At 44.9% G+C, this 23,911-nt stretch overlaps 1 protein-coding gene across 9 annotated transcripts in view; it reads left to right on the plus strand.

Annotated features, from left to right (window-relative positions):
- LOC110507900 (RNA-binding protein Musashi homolog 2) overlaps positions 1-23,911 on the plus strand; it is a 372,381-nt gene that overhangs the window by 245,279 nt on the left and 103,191 nt on the right. For all 9 annotated transcript variants that reach the window (XM_021588306.2, XM_021588303.2, XM_021588305.2 and 6 more), the window contains exon 8: positions 4,650-4,732. In XM_021588306.2, the coding sequence (XP_021443981.2) occupies positions 4,650-4,732 (83 nt within the window). The remainder of the gene's footprint in view (positions 1-4,649; positions 4,733-23,911) is intronic.

The raw sequence follows: 23,911 nt of genomic DNA on the forward strand, positions 1-23,911 counted from the left end.
GAGAGAGAAACTATATATATAGAGAGAAACTAGAGATGGAGAGAGACTAGAGAGAGAGAGAAACTATATATATAGAGAGAAACTAGAGATGGAGAGAGACTAGAGAGAGAGAGAAATGAGAGAGAGAGAAACTATATATATAGAGAGAAACTAGAGATGGAGAGAGGCTAGAGAGAGAGAAAAACTATATATATAGAGAGAAACTAGAGATGGAGAGAGGCTAGAGAGAGAGAGAAACTATATATATAGAGAGAAACTAGAGATGGAGAGAGACTAGAGAGAGAGAGAAACTATATATAGAGAGAGAAACTAGAGATGGAGAGAGACTAGAGAGAGAGAGAAATGAGAGAGAGAGAAACTATATATATAGAGAGAAACTAGAGATGGAGAGAGGCTAGAGAGAGAGAAAAACTATATATATAGAGAGAAACTAGAGATGGAGAGAGGCTAGAGAGAGAGAGAAATGAGAGAGAGAGAAACTATATATATAGAGAGAAACTAGAGATGGAGAGAGGCTAGAGAGAGAGAAAAACTATATATATAGAGAGAAACTAGAGATGGAGAGAGGCTAGAGAGAGAGAGAAATGAGAGAGAGAGAAACTATATATATAGAGAGAAACTAGAGATGGAGAGAGGCTAGAGAGAGAGAAACTATATATATAGAGAGAAACTAGAGATGGAGAGAGACTAGAGAGAGAGAAACTATATATATAGAGAGAAACTAGAGATGGAGAGAGACTAGAGAGAGAGAGAAACTATATACACCGATCAAAAAAGTAAAGGAACACTAAAATAACACATCCTAGATCTGAATGAATTAAATATTCTTATTAAATACTTTTTTCCTTACATAGTTGAATGTGCTGACAACAAAATCACACAAAAATGATCAATGGAAATCAAATTTATCAACCCATGGAGGTCTGGATTTGGAGTCACACTCAAAATTAAAGTGGAAAACCACACTACAGGCTGATCCAACGTTGATGTAATGTCCTTAAAACAAGTCAAAATGAGGCTCAGTAGAGTGTGTGGCCTCCACGTGCCTGTATGACATCCCTACAACGCCTGGGCATGCTCCTGATGAGGTGGCGGATGGTCTCCTGAGGGATCTCCTCCCAGCCCTGGACTAAAGCATCCGCCAACTCCTGGACAGTCTGTGGTGCAACGTGGCGTTGGTGGATGGAGCGAGATATGATGTCCCAGATGTGCTCAATTGGATTCTTGTCTGGGGAGCGGGCGGGCCAGTCCATAGCATCAATGCCTTCCTCTTGCAGGAACTGCTGACACACTCCAGCCACATGAGGTCTAGCATTGTCTTGCATTAGGAGGAACCCAACCGCACCAGCATATGGTCTCACAAGGGGTCTGAGGATCTCATCTCGGTACCTAATGGCAGTCAGGCTACCTCTGGCTAGCACATGGAGGGCTGTGCGGCCCCCCAAAGAAATGCCACCCCACACCATGACTGACCCACCGCCAAACCGGTCATGCTGGAGGATGTTGCAGGCAGCAGAACGTTCTCCACGGCATCTCCAGACTGTCACGTCTGGCACATGTGCTCAGTGTGAACCTGCTTTCATCTGTGAAGAGCACAGGGTACCAGTGGCGAATTTGCCCATCTTGGTGTTCTCTGGCAAATGCCAAACGTCCTGCACGGTGTTGGACTGTAAGCACAACCCCCACCTGTGGACGTCGGGCCCTCATACCCCCCTCATGGAGTCTGTTTCTGACCGTTTTAGCAGACACATGCACATTTGTGGTCTGCTGGAGGTCATTTTGCAGGGCTCTGGCAGTGCTCCTCCTGCTCCTCCTTGCACAAATGTGGAGGTAGCGGTCCTGCTGCTGGGTTGTTGCCCTCCTACGGCCTCCTCCACGTCTCCTGATGTACTGGCCTGTCTCCTGGTAGCGCCTCCATGCTCTGGACACTACGCTGACAGACACAGCAAACCTTCTTGCCACAGCTCGCATTAATGTGCCATCTTGAGTGAGCTGCACTACCTGAGCCACTTGTGTGGGTTGTAGACTGGGTTGTCAATCAGTGTTGCTTCCTAAGTGGACAGTTTGATTTCACAGAAGTGTGATTGACTTGGAGTTACATTGTGTTGTTTCAGTGTTCCCTTTATTTTTTTGAGCAGTGTATATATAAAGAGAGAAACTATAGAGAGAGAAATAAACTATATATAGAGAGAGAAACTAGAGATGGAGAGAAACTAGAGAGAGAGAAACTATATAGAGAGAGAGAAACTAGAAAGAGAGAGAGAAACTAGAAAGAGAGAGAGAAACTAGAAAGAGACAGAGAAACTAGAGAGCGAGAAACTAGAGAGAGAGAGATAAACTAGAGCGGAACTAGAGAGAGAGAGAAACTAGAGAGAAACTAGAGAGAGAGAAACTAGAAACAAACTAGAGAGAGAAACTAGAGAGGAAGAGAGAAACTAGAAATAAACTAGAGAGAAAGAGAGAAATTAGAAATAAACTAGAGAGAGAAACTAGAAATAAATTAGAGAGAGAAACTAGAGAGAGAGAGAAACTAGAGAGAAAGAGAGAAACTAGAAATAAACTAGAGAGGGAGAAACTAGAGAGAGAGAGAAACTAGAGAACTAGAGAGAGAGAGAAACTAGAGAGAGAGAGAAACTAGAAATAAACTAGAGAGGGAGAAACTAGAGAGAGAGAGAAACTAGAGAACTAGAGAGAGAAACTAGAAAATAAACTAGAGAGAGAGAAACTAGAGAGAGAGAGAAACTAGAGAGAAAGAGAGAAACTAGAAATAAACTAGAGAGGGAGAAACTAGAGAGAGAGAGAAACTAGAGAGAGAGAGAAACTAGAAATAAACTAGAGAGGGAGAAACTAGAGAGAGAGAGAAACTAGAGAACTAGAGAGAGAGAAACTAGAGAGAGAGAGAGAGAGAGAAACTAGACAGAGGGAGAGAAACTAGAGAGAGGGAGAGATAATGAATGGGAAGAGGATGAAAGACTAATAAAATCACAATATTTAAAACATTTGTTTTGAGTGTGTTCTGACTCTTATTGCGGTGTGATCTGTGTTTCATTGATTTAATACTTTATGTTCCTGAGAGAGAGATTGATAGAGAGGGGCTTGAGAGTTGAGTTCTCTGTCTGACGTGTGCTGTGCTTCACTCCAGGAAGTCCCCCTGGATCAGAACAGGAAGTCATGGAGAGAGGGCAGGTCATTGACTAATGAGCTTCACTTCCTACCTCACACCAGAGAGAGTGTAGGCGGCTTTGATCACTGAAACCTGCTTGATGATGTCTAATGCCTGTATAGATCCAACCTCATATGGGGGGTTGGGGGAGTGGATTATGTGTACATGTAACATGCGGGTAGAGTTTGTGTGTGTGTTTGCGTGTGTGTGTACTGTATGTATGTGTGCATGTTTGTGAATTGAATGCCCTGCACTGTACTGTGTAATAACTCATTGTTAGTGTGCAGAGGCGGGACAGGGGGGGTTGTCGGAACGGTTGCTCTCTCCGTGACCCTCTTATCGGCCCTCCCGCCTCTTTATCTGTCCATATCTGCTGGCGTGTGGAGAAGGGGGGCCCTGCCCGGCCACATGCTGGCTCTATGTCAAACCCTGTTGACCCCCTGACTCCCACAGGCTTATCTCCCACTCTCTTAAAAACCAAAGCCTTGTTTCAGCTTGTCACAGCGGGGCGCACAACTTCATCTCTATTCCGCTCCGCCACTCCGCTCTGTGTGTTTGTTTTTGAGAGAGTGCTGATTAGTCAACAGGGCATGGAATGGAAGGCTTTCCTGCTGGGGGGCGGGGGCATTTTTGGGTGTCTATCCTTAGTATATGCCTTCATAATGTCATCCCTTTATGTGGCATGTAGATAATCCAGTCACTTTTTGGGCCATGGGCCACTAGATTACCCTCTAAAATGAAGATTGCTTTATTGGTCATTACACACAAGGTCCAAGTAAGGCAATGGCATCTAACATTTGATACTAGCAATCCTGATGCCAGCTAAATTCCCATCAGATTTTTCACGTTGGACCCGGGATTCGAACTGGCAACCCTCCGGTTGCTGGCCTGCCTCTAACCGCTAGGCTACCTGCCTGACACTATTAGTTATGAATTAGATAATCAGGTCAAGCTTTGGCCCATGAGTCACTAGATTACCCTCTATTAGTTATCAATCAATGCTTGTTGCTGATTTGCAAAGTTTGTATAATGTTCTATGTATCAATAATATGATATGGCCTGACATTACCATAAAACTAGAATGTGTTTTACAGTGAAATATCAATGAAGAAGCAGAGAATATCTGTAATGAAATTCACAGGCTAGGCCAGGGTCCATGAATTTCATTTAATGAGCTTTGTGGCAATTCCCTCCTCTTCTGTCTGTGAAGCAGGAATACAGTTATTCTAATAATGAGGACTGTATCATTTTTATTGCACATAGCTGTACAGCCGTTCCAGGTCTATAACTGCATCTTTATGAGGTTTATTTAGCTACATTTAGGGGACTAATTTTCATATGTTGCCTGTCTTTCAACTAGAATATAAATCTTGACTATAACCAATGGTTTATTTTTCTCTCCCGTTTTCCTCCTTTTTCACTCCCCTCTTTCTCTCTCCACCCCCCTCTTCCTGTCATTCTCTCTACCTCTCTGTCCTCCCTGCAGGTTTCGGCTTTGTAACTTTCGAGGTTGAGGACGTTGTGGAGAAAGTATGCGAGATCCACTTTCATGAAATCAATAATAAAATGGTGAGTGGCTCTCGCTTTTCAAAACGGCAAACGGTGCTGGCTGGATTAATATTTGATTTTCTCTTTAGCAGAGCGGTAACGACGGCAGGCATCTCACACACACACACACACACACACACACACACACACACACACACACACACACACACACACACACACACACACACACACACACACAGGTTTTTAGGGCTATGGAGTCAGTGGTGTGCACTGTGCACTGATGACCACACACCATGAAATTGTGTGTGTGAGCCGTTCCTGGCAGAAGGGCAAAACAACCTGCAAATCAGGCTGGAACAGCTATCCATGTCTGAAAGCTGTTGGCATTATTGAAAAAACAACAACATTAAACCTATATGTCCAGGCTGTTTCAATGCCACACCTTTTGCCAGACCTGGTGTTGATGTTTATTCTTAATCTTCAGTAGTGGCAGTGTGTTTCCAGTAGACTGGTCTTGGGTCAGGGTTAATGGCCAGTTGACCAGGTGGTGGTGGGGGGATGCTATGAGCAGGCTGGCTGAGGCCCAGGACGGCAAGGCCATGGTGGGCAGAGAGGAGGAAGGTGGTGGTGGTGGTGATGCCTTAATGTATTGTTAGCCTGCACTAGTTGCCTTGTGACTCATGCAGTCTGCTGTGGCACAAACAGTGCAGTGGAGCAGTGTAGGGGGAAAATATCAGACCCGGCATGACTCCATATCCTGGCCTGCCGTGCACTGACAACTCTCCTACCTTAGTCAACACTACCACTACTAAACTACTCTCCCTCCTTAGTCAACACTACCACTACTACACTACTCTCCCTCCTTAGTCAACACTACCACTACTACACTACTCTCCCTCCTTAGTCAACACTACCACTACTACACTACTCTCCCTCCTTAGTCAACACTACCACTACTACACTACTCTCCCTCCTTAGTCAACACTACCACTACTACACTACTCTCCCTCCTTAGTCAACACTACCACTACTACACTACTCCCCCTCCTTAGTCAACACTACCACTACTACACTACTCTCCCTCCTTAGTCAACACTACCACTACTACACTACTCCCCCTCCTTAGTCAACACTACCACTACTACACAATTCCCCCTCCTTAGTCAACACTACCACTACTACACTACTCTCCCTCCTTAGTCAACACTACCACTACTACACTACTCCCCCTCCTTAGTCAACACTACCACTACTACACTACTCTCCCTCCTTAGTCAACACTACCACTACTACACTACTCTCCCTCCTTAGTCAACACTACCACTACTACACTACTCTCCCTCCTTAGTCAACACTACCACTACTACACTACTCCCCCTCCTTAGTCAACACTACCACTACTACACAATTCCCCCTCCTTAGTCAACACTACCACTACTACACTACTCTCCCTCCTTAGTCAACACTACCACTACTACACTACTCCCCCTCCTTAGTCAACACTACCACTACTACACTACTCTCCCTCCTTAGTCAACACTACCACTACTACACTACTCTCCCTCCTTAGTCAACACTACCACTATTACACTACTCCCCCCCTTAGGCAACACTACCACTACTACACTAATCTCCCTCCTTAGTCAATGCTGTAGACACCTTGGGGAATACGTAGAAAACGGAAGCTCATTCGTAGCTCATTCACAGCCATATAAGGAGTCATTGGCATGAGGCGGTTAAAAAAAATGTGGCACTTCCTGGTTGGATTTGTATCTGGGTTTCGCCTGTAACATCAGTTCTGTTGCACTCACAGAAAATATCTTTGCAGTTTTGGAAACGTCAGAGTGTTTTCTATCCAAAGCTGTCAATTATATGCATAGTCGAGCATCTTTTCGTGAAAAAATATCTTGTTTAAAACGGGAACGTTTTTCATCCAAAAATTTTAATATCGCCCCCTAGTCGCAAGAAGTTAATAAACACTACCACTACTACACTACTCCCCCTCCTTAGTCAACACTACCACTACTACACTACTCTCCCTCCTTAGTCAACACTACCACTACTACACTACTCTCCCTCCTTAGTCAACACTACCACTACTACACTACTCTCCCTCCTTAGTCAACACTACCACTACTACACTACTCTCCCTCCTTATTCAACACTTCTACTACTACACTACCCTCCCTCCTTAGTCAACACTACCACTACTACACTACTCCCCCTCCTTAGTCAACACTACCACGTCTACACTACTCTCCCTTAGTCAACACTGCCACTACTACACTACTCCCCCTCCTTAGTCAACACTACCACTACTACACTACTCTCCCTCCTTAGTCAACACTACCACTACTACACTACTCTCCCTCCTTAGTCAACACTACCACTACTACACTACTCTCCCTCCTTAGTCAACACTACCACTACTACACTACTCTCCCTCCTTAGTCAACACTACCACTACTACACTACTCCCCCTCCTTAGTCAACACTACCACTGATACACTACTCTCCCTCCTTAGTCAACACTACCACTACTACACTACTCCCCCTCCTTAGTCAACACTACCACTACTAAACTACTCTCCCTCCTTAGTCAACACTACCACTACTACACTACTCTCCCTTAGTCAACACTACCACTACTACACTACTCTCCCTCCTTAGTCAACACTACCACTACTACACTACTCCCCCTCCTTAGTCAACACTACCACTACTACACTACTCTCCCTTCGTCAACACTGCCACTACTACACTACTTTCCCTCCTTAGTCAACACTACCGCTACAACACTACTCTCCCTTCGTCAACACTGCCACTACTACACTACTTTCCCTCCTTAGTCAACACTACCGCTACAACACTACTCTCCCTTCGTCAACACTACCACTACTACACTACTCTCCCTTCTTAGTCAACACTACCACTACTACACTACTCTCCCTCCTTAGTCAACACTACCACTACTACACTACTCTCCCTCCTTAGTCAACACTACCACTACTACACTACTCTCCCTTCTTAGTCAACACTACCACTACTACACTACTCTCCCTTCTTAGTCAACACTACCACTACTACACGACCCTCCTTCCTTAGTCAATACTGCCACGTCTACACTACTCCCCCTCCTTAGTCAACACTGCCACTACTACACTACTCTCCCTCCTTAGTCAACACTACCGCTACAACACTACTCTCCCTTCGTCAACACTGCCACTACTACACTACTTTCCCTCCTTAGTCAACACTACCACTACTACACTACTCTCCCTTCTTAGTCAACACTACCACTACTACACTACTCTCCCTCCTTAGTCAACACTACCGCTACAACACTACTCTCCCTTCTTAGTCAACACTACCACTACTACACTACTCTCCCTCCTTAGTCAACACTACCACTACTACACTACTCTCCCTCCTTAGTCAACACTACCACTACTACACTACTCTCCCTTCTTAGTCAACACTACCACTACTACACTACTCTCCCTTCTTAGTCAACACTACCACTACTACACGACCCTCCTTCCTTAGTCAATACTGCCACGTCTACACTACTCCCCCTCCTTAGTCAACACTACCACTACTACACTACTCTCCCTCCTTAGTCAACACTACCACTACTACACTACTCCCCCTCCTTAGTCAACACTACCACTACTACACTACTCCCCCTCCTTAGTCAACACTACCACTGATATATTACTCTCCCTCCTTAGTCAACACTACCACGTCTACACTACTCTCCCTCCTTAGTCAACACTACCGCTACTACACTACTCTCCCTTAGTCAACACTACCACTACTACACTACTCTCCCTCCTTAGTCAACACTACCGCTACTACACTACTCTCCCTTAGTCAACACTACCACTACTACACTACTCTCCCTCCTTAGTCAACACTACCACTACTACACTACTCTCCCTTAGTCAACACTGTCACTACTACACTGCTCTCCCTTCTTGGTCAACACTACCACTACTACACGACTCTCCCTCCTTAGTCAACACTACCACTACTACACTACTCTCCCTCCTTAGTCAACACTACCACTGATACACTACTCCCCCTCCTTAGTCAACACTACCACTACTACACTACTCTCCCTCCTTAGTCAACACTACCACTACCACTACTACACTACACCCCCTCCTTAGTCAACACTACCACTGATACACTACTCCCCCTCCTTAGTCAACACTACCACTACTACACTACTCACCCTCCTTAGTCAACTCTACCACTACTACACAATTCCCCCTCCTTAGTCAACACTACCACTACTACACTACTCTCCCTCCTTAGTCAACACTACCACTACTACACTACTCTCCCTCCTTAGTCAACACTACCACTACTACACTACTCTCCCTCCTTAGTCAACACTACCACTACTACACTACTCTCCCTCCTTAGTCAACACTACCACTACCACACTACTCTCCCTCCTTAGTCAACACTACCACTACCACACTACACACCGTCCACCAGCCTGCACTGGGCCTAACAGTTATGAATGCGACAACTGAGATTTAAGACTTTATATAATACTCCTCCTCCTCCTTAGTGCTTCACTCACACAGACATACACGGTGATGAAGTCAAAACTGCCACCTCTATGTCAATACTCATTCTTTTCTCGTCCATTAAACCTTAAACCCCCAGAGAGATGAGATGATGAGCTCATTCTTGTGATTCAGTCAGCAGGGCCAGGCAGGCTTCTACCCAGTGACTCACCCTACACCCACCCCTATACCACTGTAGCCAGTTGTCCACTAGTCTCTCCCCCCACCACTGTAGCCATAAGTACACTTGTCTCTTCCTCCACCACCCACCAATGTAGCCAGTAGTCCACCAATATCTTCCCCTACCACCCACCACTGTAGCCAGTAGTCCACTAGTCTCTTCCTCCATGACCCAACACTGTAGCCAGTAGTCCACTAGTCTCTTCCTCCATGACCCACCACTGTAGCCAGTAGTCCATTAGTCTATTCCTCCACCACTGTAGCCGGTAGTCCATTAGTCTCTCCTCCAACACTGTAGCCAGTCATCCATTAGTCTCTTCCTCCACCACTGTAGCCAGTCACCCATTAGTCTCTTCCTCCAACACTGTAGCCAGTCATCCATTAGTCTCTTCCTCCACCACTGTAGCCATTAGTCCACTAGTCTCTCCTCCACCACTGTAGCCAGAGTCCACTAGTCTCTTCCTCTATGATCCACCACTGTGGCCAGTAGTCCATTAGTCTCTTCCTCCACCACTGTAGCCAGTAGTCCATTAGTCTCTTCCTCTATGATCCACCACTGTAGCCATTAGTCCACTAGTCTCTCCTCCACCACTGTGGCCAGTAGTCCACTAGTCTCTTCCTCTATGATCCTCCACTGTATCCAGTGGTCCATTAGTCTCTTCCTCCTCCACTGTAGCCAGTCGTCCACTAGTCTCTCCTCCACCACTTTAGCCATTAGTCCACTAGTCTCTCCTCCACCACTGTAGCCATTAGTCCACTAGTCTCTCCTACACCACTGTAGCCATTAGTCCACTAGTCTCTCCTCCACCACTGTAGCCATTAGTCCACTAGTCTCTCCACCACTGTAGCCATTAGTCCACTAGTCTCTCCCCAACCACTGTAGCCATTAGTCCACTAGTCTCTCCTCCACCACTGTAGCCATTAGTCCACTAGTCTCTCCCCAACCACTGTAGCCATTAGTCCACTAGTCTCTCCTCCACCACTGTAGCCATTAGTCCACTAGTCTCTTCCTCCATGACCCACCACTGTAGCTAGTCATCCATTAGTCTCTCCTCCAACACTAGCCAGTCATCCATTAGTCTCTCCTCCACCACTGTAGCCATTAGTCCACTAGTCTCTCCTCCACCACTGTAGCCATTAGTCCACTAGTCTCTCCCCAACCACTATAGCCATTAGTCCACTAGTCTCTCCTCCACCACTGTAGCCATTAGTCCACTAGTCTCTTCCTCCATGACCCACCACTGTAGCCAGTCATCCATTAGTCTCTTCCTCCAACACTGTAGCCATTAGTCCACTAGTCTCTCCTCCACCACTGTAGCCATTAGTCCACTAGTCTCTTCCAACACCACCCAGCACTGTAGCCATTAGTCCACTAGTCTCTTCTTCCACCACTGTAGCCAGAGTCCACTAGTCTCTTCCTCTATGATCCACCACTGTAGCCAGTAGTCCATTAGTCTCTTCCTCCAACACTGTAGCCAGTAGTCCATTAGTCTCTTCCTCCAACACTGTAGCCAGTAGTCCATTAGTCTCTTCCTCCTCCACTGTAGCCATTCGTCCATTAGTCTCTTCCTCCTCCACTGTAGCCAGTAGTCCATTAGTCTCTTCCTCCACCACTGTAGCCATTAGTCCACTGGTCTCTTCACCCACCAATGTAGCCAGTAGTTCACTAGTCTATTTGACCATCACCCACCAATGTAGCCAGTAGTCCACTTGTCTCTAACTCCACCACCCACCTCTGTTGCCAGTAGTCCACTAGTCTATTCCAATACCACCCACCAATGTTGCCATTTGTTCACTAGTCTCTTCCTCCACCAATGTAGCCAGTAGTCCACTTGTCTCTTCACCCACCAATGTAGCCATTAGTCTACTGTCTCTTCCTCCACCACTGTAGACATTAGTCCACTAGTCTCTTCCTCCACCACCCACCACTGTAGCCAGTAGTCAACTAGTCTCTTCCCCCACCACCCACCTCTGTAACCAGTAGTCCATTAGTCTCTTCCTCCACCACTGTAGCCAGTAGTCCACTAGTCACGTCCCCCACCACACACCAATGTAGCCAGTAGTTCACTAGTCTCTTCGACCACCACTGTAGCCAGTAGTCAACTAGTCTCTTCCCCCACCACCCACCTCTGTAGCCAGTAGTCCATTAGTCTCTTCCTCCACCACTGTAGCCAGTAGTCCACTAGTCACGTCCCCCACCAAACACCAATGTAGCCAGTAGTTCACTAGTCTCTTCGATGACCACCCACCAATGTAGCCATTTGTTCACTAGTCTCTTCCTCCACCAATGTAGCCATTAGTCCACTTGTCTCTTCCAACACCACCCACCAATGTAGCCAGTAGTCCACTTGTCTCTTCTCCCACCACCCACCTCTGTAGCCAGTAGTCCACTTGTCTCTTCTCCCACCACCCATCATTGTATCCAGTAGTCCACTTGTCTCTTCCTCCACCACTGTAGCCATTAATCCACTTGCCTCTTCCTCCAACACCCACCAATGTAGCCAGTATTCCACTAGTCACTTCCCCCACCATCCACCACTGTAGCCAGTATTCCACTAGTCTCTTCCCCCACCACCCACCACTGTAGCCAGTAGTCCACTAGTCTCTTCCTCCACCTCTGTAGCCAGTAGTCCACTAGTCACTTCCCCCACCACCCACCTCTGTAGCCAGTAGTCCACTAGTCATTTCCCCCACCACCCACCTCTGTAGTCAGTAGTCCGTGATGAAATGAAGATCCTACATATGTAGTTGTTCACTGACACCCAGTCTCAGCCCCCCAGACACACAGACAGATGATACCCACAGACAGACAAACAGACAGACACAGCATCCGCCTGATAGTGCATCAAATGCTCTCATTGTTCAGGGAACGCCGAGCGCCAAGCTGTGATTTCTTTATTTTGGCGATCTCTCTCTTCTCAGCCGAGCCCCACGTTGCCCATCGACTGGCTGCATTAAATTGTCCTACAGGGGAATTGTATGCATCGTTAGTATCCGTAGGGGAGGTTAAATAAGAGAGAGGGATGAGGAAAAAGGGACATTTCCAACCCCGGCCTCCAACAGTACTACCAGCTCCTTTCTCCATAAAATGTTACCTCTGTTTGTGGGGCTTCCTGGTTGCTGATTGGAGGAGCAGCTGGGAAATAAACGACAGAGAGAAGGTATGAAAAGAGGAATGAATGGGAAGAATGTTTTGTGTGTGAAAAACGGGTGTTGGATGGAGTCCCGCATCTTCTCTTTCTTCCCTCTCTTAATTTCCGATCCTGTTTTGAGTTTCTCTTTGCCAAAAGGATCAAAGCCACCTCAGAGGCATCGTATGCTAGCAGCCTGCACATTTGTGTGTGAATGTGTGTGTGTATGCTCACACGTGTGTGTGTACGTGCGTGTGTATTTGACTTGCTAATATTCCGCTATAACATTAAAGTGATTACGTTGTAAATGACAGTAGTAATGCACTCATGGAAGTGTCCACCATGCCCTCGTGTGAGAGATGCTTTATAGCCGGCATTTCACAAACACACCATCTGTGCCCCCTTAACCCTCAGCTTTTAAGAGGGCAGAGGGCCATCTCAGTCTCTGTCTCTACTTCCTGTGTGGAACTAGCAGGGCTGACCCAGGGAGCGTCTCCTCTCCTCTCCTGCATAAAGAGATGATGTCACCAGGCATCAGTGGCTCAGTGCCACTATATGGGTGAGGCCGTACTGTCAGAGTGCCAGGCTCCCTGGCCCGAACCTGTTTGATACCCACTCTAGGTAGACATAGAAAGCCATGAAACATTCAGTAGTCTCTCTTCTCCTTTCACAGTGATTCTGAGAGAGAGACTTTCTCCACAACCCGCTTCACTTTATCTCTCTGAGATCTCTGACATGTGGAGAGGCTGAGAAAGGAAGAGAGGGCCAGAAATTAAGGACAAATAGGTGGAGGAGAACTTTTTCTATTCCTCTTCAGTACAGACAGACTGGAGTTCTGGCCCAAAAACTGGGGACCAGGTTTGCCTGAATGCCTGACTGTGTGTCAGCCTAAACAGTCTCATACCCCTCTAACACCCCTCTCACACCCCTCTCACACCTCTCTCACACTCTCCCCAAATCGCTCCATACAAAACCAGGCCTCATTCCCACCCTTTGTCTTGCCTCCCCCTTCTCTATTTTCCGAACATGGCAGTTTTTAACAGATGCTTTGTCCGGTAGTACTCACTGACTTTTACTGTGCTGTGATGGTAGAATATAGGTGTTTGACTGGAGTGTTGAGCGCTCAATAAAGCCGCTCTGCCACTCAGAATAGTGGTTAAAGGCCTGGTCAGGGCAGATTGGGCAATGCAGCTGTTGGCTGTTGGACACACTGTAGAGGACTGGATTGATCCTGGCCTATTTGTTTTTACTTAACACTTATTTTTCTTAAAACTGCATTGTTGGTTAAGGGCTTGTAAGTAAGCATTTCACTGTAAGTTCAAACCTGTTGTATTCAGCGCATGTGACAAATACAATTTTATTTTAAATTAGGTAATTATACTGTATCCTTTCTCCTAACGGATCAGAACTGAATGTGCGATTAGAGAGGTGGGCTGTATGTCTGTACAGTTATGCCCATTCCTACACCGCCCGCATAGATGTCAACATTTAACTGCTTTGGTTTCACTGATTGGCCAAACTCAGCCTTGAGTATAAAATAAGCTCACTGTCCTCTCTGCTGGTGTCTCTGTGTTGTCTGCATCAATAGATAACACCCCTAAACCTGTAGACCTGCTGCATGTGCCCAGGCAATACTGCCAATACTGCCCCCCATGCTGCCCCTATGTAGCCTCCCTGCCAGTACAGACGTACCCTGGCTCATTCCCACGCCGCCCCTCTCTTCCCTCCAGCCCCCTGCGTTATCCCGCCACGGCGCTAACCATTAACATGTATGATAAGTGCCTAGCATGTTGGCGGGCCATTTTAGAGGTTGGCTCCGCCACGCCTGGGCTCTGCAATATCATTGGGAGATAATCTACCGCTGTGAGGGAGAAAGTGGCAGCTCGGGGCGTGCAGAAAATCACTCTTATTTTCTCCTCCTTCTCCCTCTCTTCTCTTCCCTCCTTCTGGCTTCCCTTCTTCTGATGGCACTGAGGACATGGCAGAAACACGCAAGGGAGGGAGGGAAGTGTGTGTTTGTCAGAGGAGAGAGGGCCAAGGCAGAGGAAACATGACATGATTCTATTATTTTGTCATTTTTTTATTTAACCTTTATTGAACTAGGTAAGTTAGTTAAGAACAAATTCTAATTTACAATGACTGCCTATACCGGCCAAGCCCGGGCGACGCTGGGCTAATTGTGCGCCGCCCTATGGGACTCCCAATTACGGCCGGTTGGGATACAGCCTGGAATCGAACCAGGGTGTCTGTAGTGATGTTGATATATCCCTCAACGCATTTAATCCCATTATGTGACATCATGTTACGTTGATTCTTCCTATCTCTCTCTCTGTGTATTTACTCAGCTTTTTCTGTCCATGAGGAGTTAGTGTACAGCTAAGACTCTTTCTCTCTCTGTATCTGTCTTTCTCTCTTCCTTTTTTTCTCTCTCTCTCTCGCTCTCTCTCTCTCTCTCTCTCCTTTCTCTCTCTCCTTTCTCTTTCTCTCTCTCCTTCTTTTCTCTCTCTCTCTCTCTCTCTCTCTCTCACCTTTCTCTTTCTCTCTCTCGCTCTCTCTCTCTCTCCTTTCTCTCTCTCCTTTCTCTTTCTCTCTCTCCTTCTTTTTTTCTCTCTCTCCTTTCTCTCTTTCTCTCTCTCCTTCTTTTTTTCTCTCTCTCCTTTCTCTCCCGCTCTCTCTCCTTCTTTTTCTCTCTCTCTCTCTCTCTCTCTCTATTTTCTCTCTTTTCTCTTCTCTCTCTCTTGCTCTCTTCTCTTTCTCTCACTTCTCTCTCTCTCTCCTTCTTTTTTTCTCTCTCTCTCTCTCTCTCTCTCTCTCTCTCTCTCACCTTTCTCTCTCTCCTTCTTTTTTTCTCTCTCTCCCTCTCCTTTTCTCTCCTACTCTCTATCTCTCCTTCTTTTTTTTCTCTCTCTCTCTCACTTTTCTCTATCTCCTTCTTTTTTTTCTCTCTCTCCTTTCTCTCTCTCTTTCTCTCTCTCCTTCTTTTTTTTTCTCTCTCTCACCTTTCTCTCTCTCCTTCTTTTTTCTTTCTCTCTATCTCTCTCTCTTTCTCTCTTTCTCTCTCTCTCTCTCTCTTTCTCTCTCTCTCTCTCTCTCTTTCTATCTCTCTCTCTCTCTCTCTCTCTCTCTCTCTCTCTCTCTCTCTCTCTCTCATTGTTTCTCTCTCTGCCTGACTGCCTGCTTGCCCACTGTATCTGTCTGTGTGTAGCACTTCAGTATTTAAGAGTAGGTTAAGCTAACGGAGGTGAATTGTGATATTTGAAAAGATTACAGTAATTTGGCCAATTGTATTGGAGCATGCCATTTCCAAGGTGCTCTTTCAGACCAGACATGTCAAAACGGAGAAGAGGAGGAAATCCACTTCGTAGAAAGGGGGAATTAAAGTATCAGGGGGGAGATAAAGAGTAGAATTTCCTGTCCATAATTGCCCTTGCCAAAATGGCAAAACACCAATGGAAATGGCATGGTAAAGCTAACAGGGTTTATAACATAACACCAGTGGAAATGGCATGGTAGAGCTAACAGGGTTTATAACATAACACCAGTGGAAATGGCATGGTAGAGCTAACAGTGTTTATAACATAACACCAGTGGAAATGGCATGGTAGAGCTAACAGGGTTTATAACATAACACCAGTGGAAATGGCATGGTAGAGCTAACAGGGTTTATAACATAATACCAGTGGAAATGGCATGGTAGAGCTAACAGGGTTTATAACATAATACCAGTGGAAATGGCATGGTAGAGCTAACAGGGTTTATAACATAATACCAGTGGAAATGGCATGGTAGAGCTAACAGGGTTTATAACATAACACCAGTGGAAATGGCATGGTAGAGCTAACAGGGTTGATGGTCTCCTAACTGTAGTTGATGTAGCACATGAAGGGGAAAAGCAGTGGAGGGGAGAGATGAGGCTGGGGCTGCCTCCACTTGCTTCACCCTGAGAGACCCCACTGTAATCTATAGCCAGGACACTGCCTGATGAAGAGCCCAACAACACACACACATGCAATGCAGGTACGCACACATACAATATTTTTTATTTGCTTTAGAGCGCCGTCCTCTCGCAAACGCCACAGTGAAAATCAATGTTCTGTTTTGGAAGCATAAATAGCCTCTGACAGCATTTCTGTGTTTTTCTCTGCAGATATAGATTTGTGTGTCGGGCAAAATAGCTGTAAGTTGTATCAATAATGTACAGGGGCACCTCATGTCTCCCATGTAATCTAATTCAACTTGAAATGAATTATCTGTGTTAAGTTCAGGGCAACCAAGCTGATTTCTCTTTCTTCCTCAACTCTCTCTCCCTCCCTCCACAAATATGATGGAACAGTTTGTTCATGACCTTTTCCCATGGTGGGGAGATGGTTGGGGGCAGGTGTGAGTGGTCTTAATGGCAGGGCTGTGCTGTTAGGTATTGGGATAAAGAGACAGAGAAAGGGCTGAGTAAAACACAAAATGAGTGGTTACCTGTACATTTCCTTTTATTGCCATGCTCAGATAATAATAGTCAAAACAGACCATCTGATGTGACCACTCTGATGACCTCTTCTCAATAGACTAGAGCCCTCCTTGTCTATTGTCATGTTTGCCTCTGTTATATTGATGTGCTGGTTTTGGGTTTAGGGGAAAGTGCCTTTCGTTCTCCTGCCTGGAGGGACTGCACTGTTTTATTGAGGGATGAGTCACTCTGCCAGCCAGGCACTGCACTCTGCAGCACTGCAGTTCTGAGGAGGAAGACGGGAAGAAGAGACGTGAGAATGAATCAGTTTTGTGAATGAGGCAACTTCTCTCTCTTCTCTTTTTCTGTCTGTCTGTCTGTCTGTCTGTCTGTCTGTCTGTCTGTCTGTCTGTCTGTCTGTCTGTCTGTCTGTCTGCTCTTAAATGTGCTCGAGGGAACAAAATGTGTCTCTAAAGAAGGTTGGTTCCACATCTTATGGCAGTCAGGGAAAGTGACAGTGTTCTTTCTGGTCTGGATCATTCTAAAAGAAAGAAAGTGCTGATGACCACTTTCCACCTCTGTCACTTTTACAAAGTTATGCTTTTACATAATAGATATGAAGGAGTCTGTGATCCTGACTATTATGAGCTGGAATATTGTCTACATATTTTGGGCATCTATGTGGGCAAGTGGCACTTACCAACAGTAAAACATGATTGCTATTCAGTAATTGTTTCTTCCTGGAGTAATTGTTCTTTAGTAGGGGTTGTTTTCTTAACTGTAGTCTATCACACCATCCTGAGGCTGCACTTTCACGTTGTCACAACAGGGAGGTTGTTGGTGTTAAAAGAGCTTGTTAACATTAAAAACTTTCATGTGTAAAAACTCATGTGGAGGAAGAGGAGTGGAGGAGGAGTAGGGTGTTCTCTAATTACCCCCCAGAAGGAGACTGGCAGGTGGCAGGTCCCCCCACAGCTCCCTGCCCTTCACAGCTCCCTGCTCTCTGGTCATGGGGGGACCTGTCAATCAAACCACTCTGACAGACGTGTGTGTGTACAGAGATGCTCTACTCACAATAATGTCACACTCTCACTAGTCATTATGAATAGATTAGGTAAATGGATGTTTGTATAAATGACGTTGGAATGAATTACCAATGGAGTTATATCTTTTTTACTCTTAAAATATTTTTTGGGATGGATGGATTTTGATTGGAGGAATTCAAGAGTTGGGCTCTAACAGCACAAGAAGAATGTTCTTTATTGTGCTGAAGACGTCTGGAAAGGGATCTAGTTTGGACCAATCATTCGACCTGCTTCTGTGTGTCATCTCTGCGATTGATTCTTTTATTTCATGATGACTACTGGACATTTGTCTAAAGTTTGCAGACAAATGGGAGAGGTAAACTTAGTAAACCACAGAGACTCAAACACCAGAGAATCACACACACTGTCAAACACTATTCCTCTCCACTGCACTGCCATGATAAGAGCGTCAGCCAGCCCTCCATCTAGGGCTGTGGCAGTCATGAAATTTCATCGGCCGGTGATTGTCAAGCAAATAACTGCCGGTCTCACGGTAATTGACCGTTAATTAACAAAAACACATTTAGCGTCTCCTGGCTTCCACACAGCCTACCATCCACTGATGCAGACCTTTGGAACATCGACATTTAAACAAATTGAATATATCCATTATTATTTTAGATAGGTCTAAAGAAACATGATATGAAGAGAATGTAGTCTATTTCAGAAGAACAGAATAGAATACTCTGAGTTGTCCTTGTGTTAGGTCCTGATCTGGATATGTCATATGGCTGTGGGCTACACTAGTTCATTTAGCAGACAAGATTTGCTTAGAACTCTGTGGCATTATTTTATATTGTTTTATTGTATGAAGAATACAATTGAACAAAGCTGAATAAAACAGAAAGGATATTTTGTCCAAATGATAAGGGAGTGAGCACATGCAGCTGCCCTGTGTTTAGCAGTAAACAAAGAAACAGGTACTCCTATATGCTTCATGTAGAGTTATTAATGTAACTTTAGTTGTGATACAAATGTTGGGATATACAGTGGGGCAAAAAAGTAATTAGTCAGCCATCAATTGTGCCAGTTCTCCCACTTAAAAAGCTGAGAGAGGCCTGTAATTTTCATCATAGGTACACTTCAACTATGACAGACAAAATGAGAAAAAAAAATCCAGAAAATCACATTGTAGGATTTTGATTATGGTGGAAAATAAGTATTTGGTCAATAACAAAAGTTTATCTCAATACTTTGTTATATACCCTTTGTTGGCAATGACAGAGGTCAAATGTTTTCTGTCTTCGCAAGGTTTTCACACACTGTTGCTGGTATTTTGGCCCATTCCTCCATGCAGCTCTCCTCTAGAGCAGTGATGTTTTGGGGCTGTTGCTGGGCAACACAGACTTTCAACTCCCTCCAAAGATTTTCTATGGGGTTGAGATCTGGAGACTGGCTAGGCCACTCCAGGACCTTGAAATGCTTCTTACGAAGCCACTCCTTCGTTGCCCGGGCGGTGTGTTTGGGATCATTGTCATACTGAAAGACTCAGCCACGTTTCATCTTCAATGGCCTTGCTGATGGAAGGAGGTTTTCATTCAAAATCTCACGATACATGGCCCCATTCATTCTTTCCTCTACACGGATCAGTCGTCCTGGTCCCTTTGCAGAAAAACAGCCCCAAAGCATGATGTTTCCACCCCCATGCTTCACAGTAGGTATGGTGTTCTTTGGATGCAACTCAGCATTCTTTGTCCTCCAAACACGACGAGTTGAGTTTTTACCAAAAAGTTATATTTTGGTTTCATCTGACCATATGACATTCTCCCAATCTTCTTCTGGATCATCCAAATACTCTCTAGCAAACTTCAGACGGGCCTGGACATTTACTGGCTTAAGCAGGGGGACACGTCTGGCACTGCAGGATTTGAGTCCCTGGCGGCGTAGTGTGTTACTGATGGTAGGCTTTGTTACTTTGGTCCCAGCTCTCTGCAGGTCATTCACTAGGTGTGGTTCTGGGATTTTTGCTTACCGTTCTTGTGATAATTTTGACCCCACGGGGTGAGATCTTGCGTGGAGCCCCAGATCGAGGGAGATTATCAGTGGTCTTGCATGTCTTCAATTTCCTAATAATTGCTCCCACAGCTGATTTCTTCAAACCAAGCTGCTTACCTATTGCAGATGCAGTCTTCACAGCCTGGTGCAGGTCTACAATTTTGTTTCTGGTGTCCTTTGACAGCTCTTTGGTCTTGGCCATAGTGGAGTTTGGAGTGTGACTGTTTGAGGTTGTGGACAGGTGTCTTTTATACTGATAACAAGTTCAAACAGGTGCCATTAATACAGGTAACGAGTGGAGGACAGAGGAGCCTCTTAAAGAAGATGTTACAGGTCTGTGAGAGCCATAAATCTTGCTTGTTTGTAGGTGACCAAATACTTATTTTCCACCATAATTTGCAAATAAATTCATTCAAAATCCTACAATGTGATTTTCTGATTTTCTTTTCTCATTTTGTCTGTCATAGTTGAAGTGTACCTATGATGAAAATTACAGGCCTCTCTCATCTTTTCAAGTGGGAGAACTTGCATAATTGGTGGCTGACTAAATACTTTTTTGCCCCATTGTATGTTCAAATCGTTTTTTGGGAGATGCGATGGATCATTCAATATTCCCTTTTGTTTGTTGTTCAGTAAAATCATCTCATGTGAAGAGTCAACTCATTTAATTAAAGTTAAATTCGCTACTAAATTGTTTTTTTGCATTTCTATTGGAAGGATTTCATCATTTGCAATTATGTCTACTTATGATAAGGTAAAAGTTTTCTGTTTCTGTCTCCATGTGATATGGTAAATATATCCAATGCAAAAACATCTACATTTAAATGGTGTTAATATTCATTTGCGTATATTTCAGTTAATACCCATATATTCCTGTTAATTCCCACGGAAAGTTTCCATATTCCCCAAAATGTGCAACTCTTGTTGTCACCCATCAGACTATTCTTGATATAATCTTGTCTTTACATATATTAAATAATATATGCGTGATATTTGTTTTGATTTAGAATGGACCATTATCATGCATCTGTCTCGAAACAGAGGCAGTGGAAAACATACGTTGTCTATGCACTTAAATAGTGAATGGAGGACGCTTTTCCCCGTGGTTTATTTTCATGCCAGCCAGGTTGGCTATACTCCTGTTGTAAAGAGAAGCAATGTGCTCAATATTAGGAAAGTTGAGAAATAAATATAGTAGGCCTAGCCTATAGCTAATGGGATCCTCCTCTTTTTAATAGAGGCCATTCTCACTCAATTGCATGGCCTATAGAAATGGTACGTAACATGATCTCATGGGCTCTCATGAAGTGTTTGATTAGATTTGCGATTACATTTGCAATGATGTCAGCATGATTAGAGGGACAATAGAGTACTGAGTACCAGGCGGTCAGCAGGTTTGGTAGGCTACTAATGCCCATCAACATATCAGAATTTGACTGCCGTCATGACTCGTGACCGACCATGACCTCCTATCTCCACCCCCTTACTCCCCCACACCATTAACCCCCCTTCATATTTTCATTAAAATCTGAAGGACCTCATCAGCACTCGTTAAAACCTGAGCCATCCATGTAATTAGTTAAGTAATAACAGGGAAGCGCTCGTCAGGCCTCTTAACTAACGGGCCCTGGCCCCACCGCTCCACTGGTGCTGATGACACCCACCCTGATCACGACTGGCTCTCCACAGCCATTAGCCAACAGCGGGCAGAGACCCACCACCGCTCCCTTCACCCACTACGCCCGCACCTCTTCACCCGCCTGATATAATTATAGACAGTCACATCCCCTCTGTTTTAGGAACAATGTGTTTAATTAAAGAGGATGAAGGTTAACATGGCCTCTAGCATGGCTTCTGTCTGCTCTGACCTGTTTTGGTGTGTTTACAATGTATTGATTGAAGGCTAATGACGATACTGGCATAGCCATTGAAACAAATCAATTGACCTTAATAACACAATGGCCTTGGTGTGTTCTGGGATGCTTTTGATAACCCTGGCATAAAAGTAATAAGCGTTATGTTAGGAGGATGGAATGTCAGTCAGCACAGCAGTGTGTGTGTGGAGATGGGGGGTGCAAATATGAATGGAAACACAGGCGGTTGAGGTGTGTGTGTTGGGGGTGTAATAGTGCCCTGGGGTGGAAGCAGTTGTGTGATGAGAACCAGATGAGAGAGAGAGAAAACGGGAGACGGGGAGAGGGAGACAGAGATAGACAAAGCATGGAGACAGGAGATGGAGAGAGATGAGAACATTTGACAAACTTTACCTGGAGACGGAGCAGCCCTGCTCACTTCAGCAAACAAACAAACAGATATAAAACAACAAAATCATTTCAGCTGTGGGGAGCGGGGAGGAAACGCTAGGACCCCACCTCTGTTCTTCATTTCGCCCCAAATTAAAGATGTGAGGTTAGATGGCCTTCTAGGTGCTCCACAAGACGGCCCTACTCTGAAAGCCCTGTGTGAGATGGGGTCAACACCATATTCCTTTCATGATTTTCAGTGCCTATGTATTGTACAGTGCTTGCTGTATGTTCATCTCAAGTACAGGAAGACGATTTTTCGCGTATGACTTATGTGTCTTGTTGTCTGTCCTGAAATCTCTGACACATGCCATATTCCTTGAATGTATTCAATGTCGATCTGCAGTTAAATTCTAAAGTTTACATACACCTTAGCCAAATACATTTAAACTCAGTTTTTCACAATTCCTGACATTTAATCCTAGTAAAAATTCCCTGTCTTAGGTCAGTTAGGATCACCACTTTATTTTAAGAATGTGAAATGTCAGAATAAGCTTAGAGAGAATGATTTATTTCAGCTTTGATTTCTTTCATCACATTCCCAGTGGGTCAGAAGTTTACATACACTCAATTAGTATTTGGTTGCATTGCCTTTAAATTGTTTAATTTGGGTCAAATGTTTCGGGTAGCCTTCCACAAGCTTCCCACAATAAGTTGGGTGAATTTTGGCCCATTCCTACTGACAGAGCTGGTGTAACTGAGTCAGGTTTGTAGGCCTCCTTGCTCGCACATGCTCTTTCAGTTCTGCCCACAAATGTTCTATAGGATTGAGGTCAGGGCTTTGTGATGGCCCCTCCAATACCTTGACTTTGTTGTCCTTAAGCCATTTTGCCACAACTTTGGAAGTATGCTTGGGGTCATTGTCCATTTGGAAGACCCATTTGCGACCAAGCTTTAACTTCCTGACTGATGTCTTGAGATTTTGCTTCAATATATCCACATAATTTTCCGTCCTCATGATGCCATCTATTTTGTGACATGCACCAGTCCCTCCTGCAGCAAAGCACCTCCACAATATGATGCTGCCACCCCCGTGCTTCAAGGTTGGGATGGTGTTCTTCGGCTCCTTCCTGAGCGGTATGACGGCTGCTTGGTCCCATGGTGTTTATACTTGCGTACTATTGTTTGTACAGATGAACGTGGTACCTTCAGGCGTTTGGAAATTGCTCCCAAGGATGAACCAGACATGTGGAGGTCTACAAATGTTTTTTATTGGCTGTCTTGGCTGATTTCTTTTGATTTTCCAATGATGTCAAGCAAAGAGGCATTGAGTTTGAAGGTAGGCCGTGAAATACATCCACAGGTACACTTCAAAATGATTCAAATGATCAATTAGCCTATCAGAAGCTTCTAAATCCATGACATAATTGTATGGAATTGTCCAAGCTGTTTAAAGGCACAGTCAACTTAGTGTATGTAAACTTCTGACCCACTGGAATTGTAACACAGTGAATTATAAGTGAAATAATCTGTCTGTAAACAATTGTTGGAAAAATTACTTGTGTCATGCACAAAGAAGATTGT

Source organism: Oncorhynchus mykiss, chromosome 27 (genome assembly GCF_013265735.2).
Source record: "Oncorhynchus mykiss isolate Arlee chromosome 27, USDA_OmykA_1.1, whole genome shotgun sequence".
NCBI classification, from domain to species: domain Eukaryota; kingdom Metazoa; phylum Chordata; class Actinopteri; order Salmoniformes; family Salmonidae; genus Oncorhynchus; species Oncorhynchus mykiss.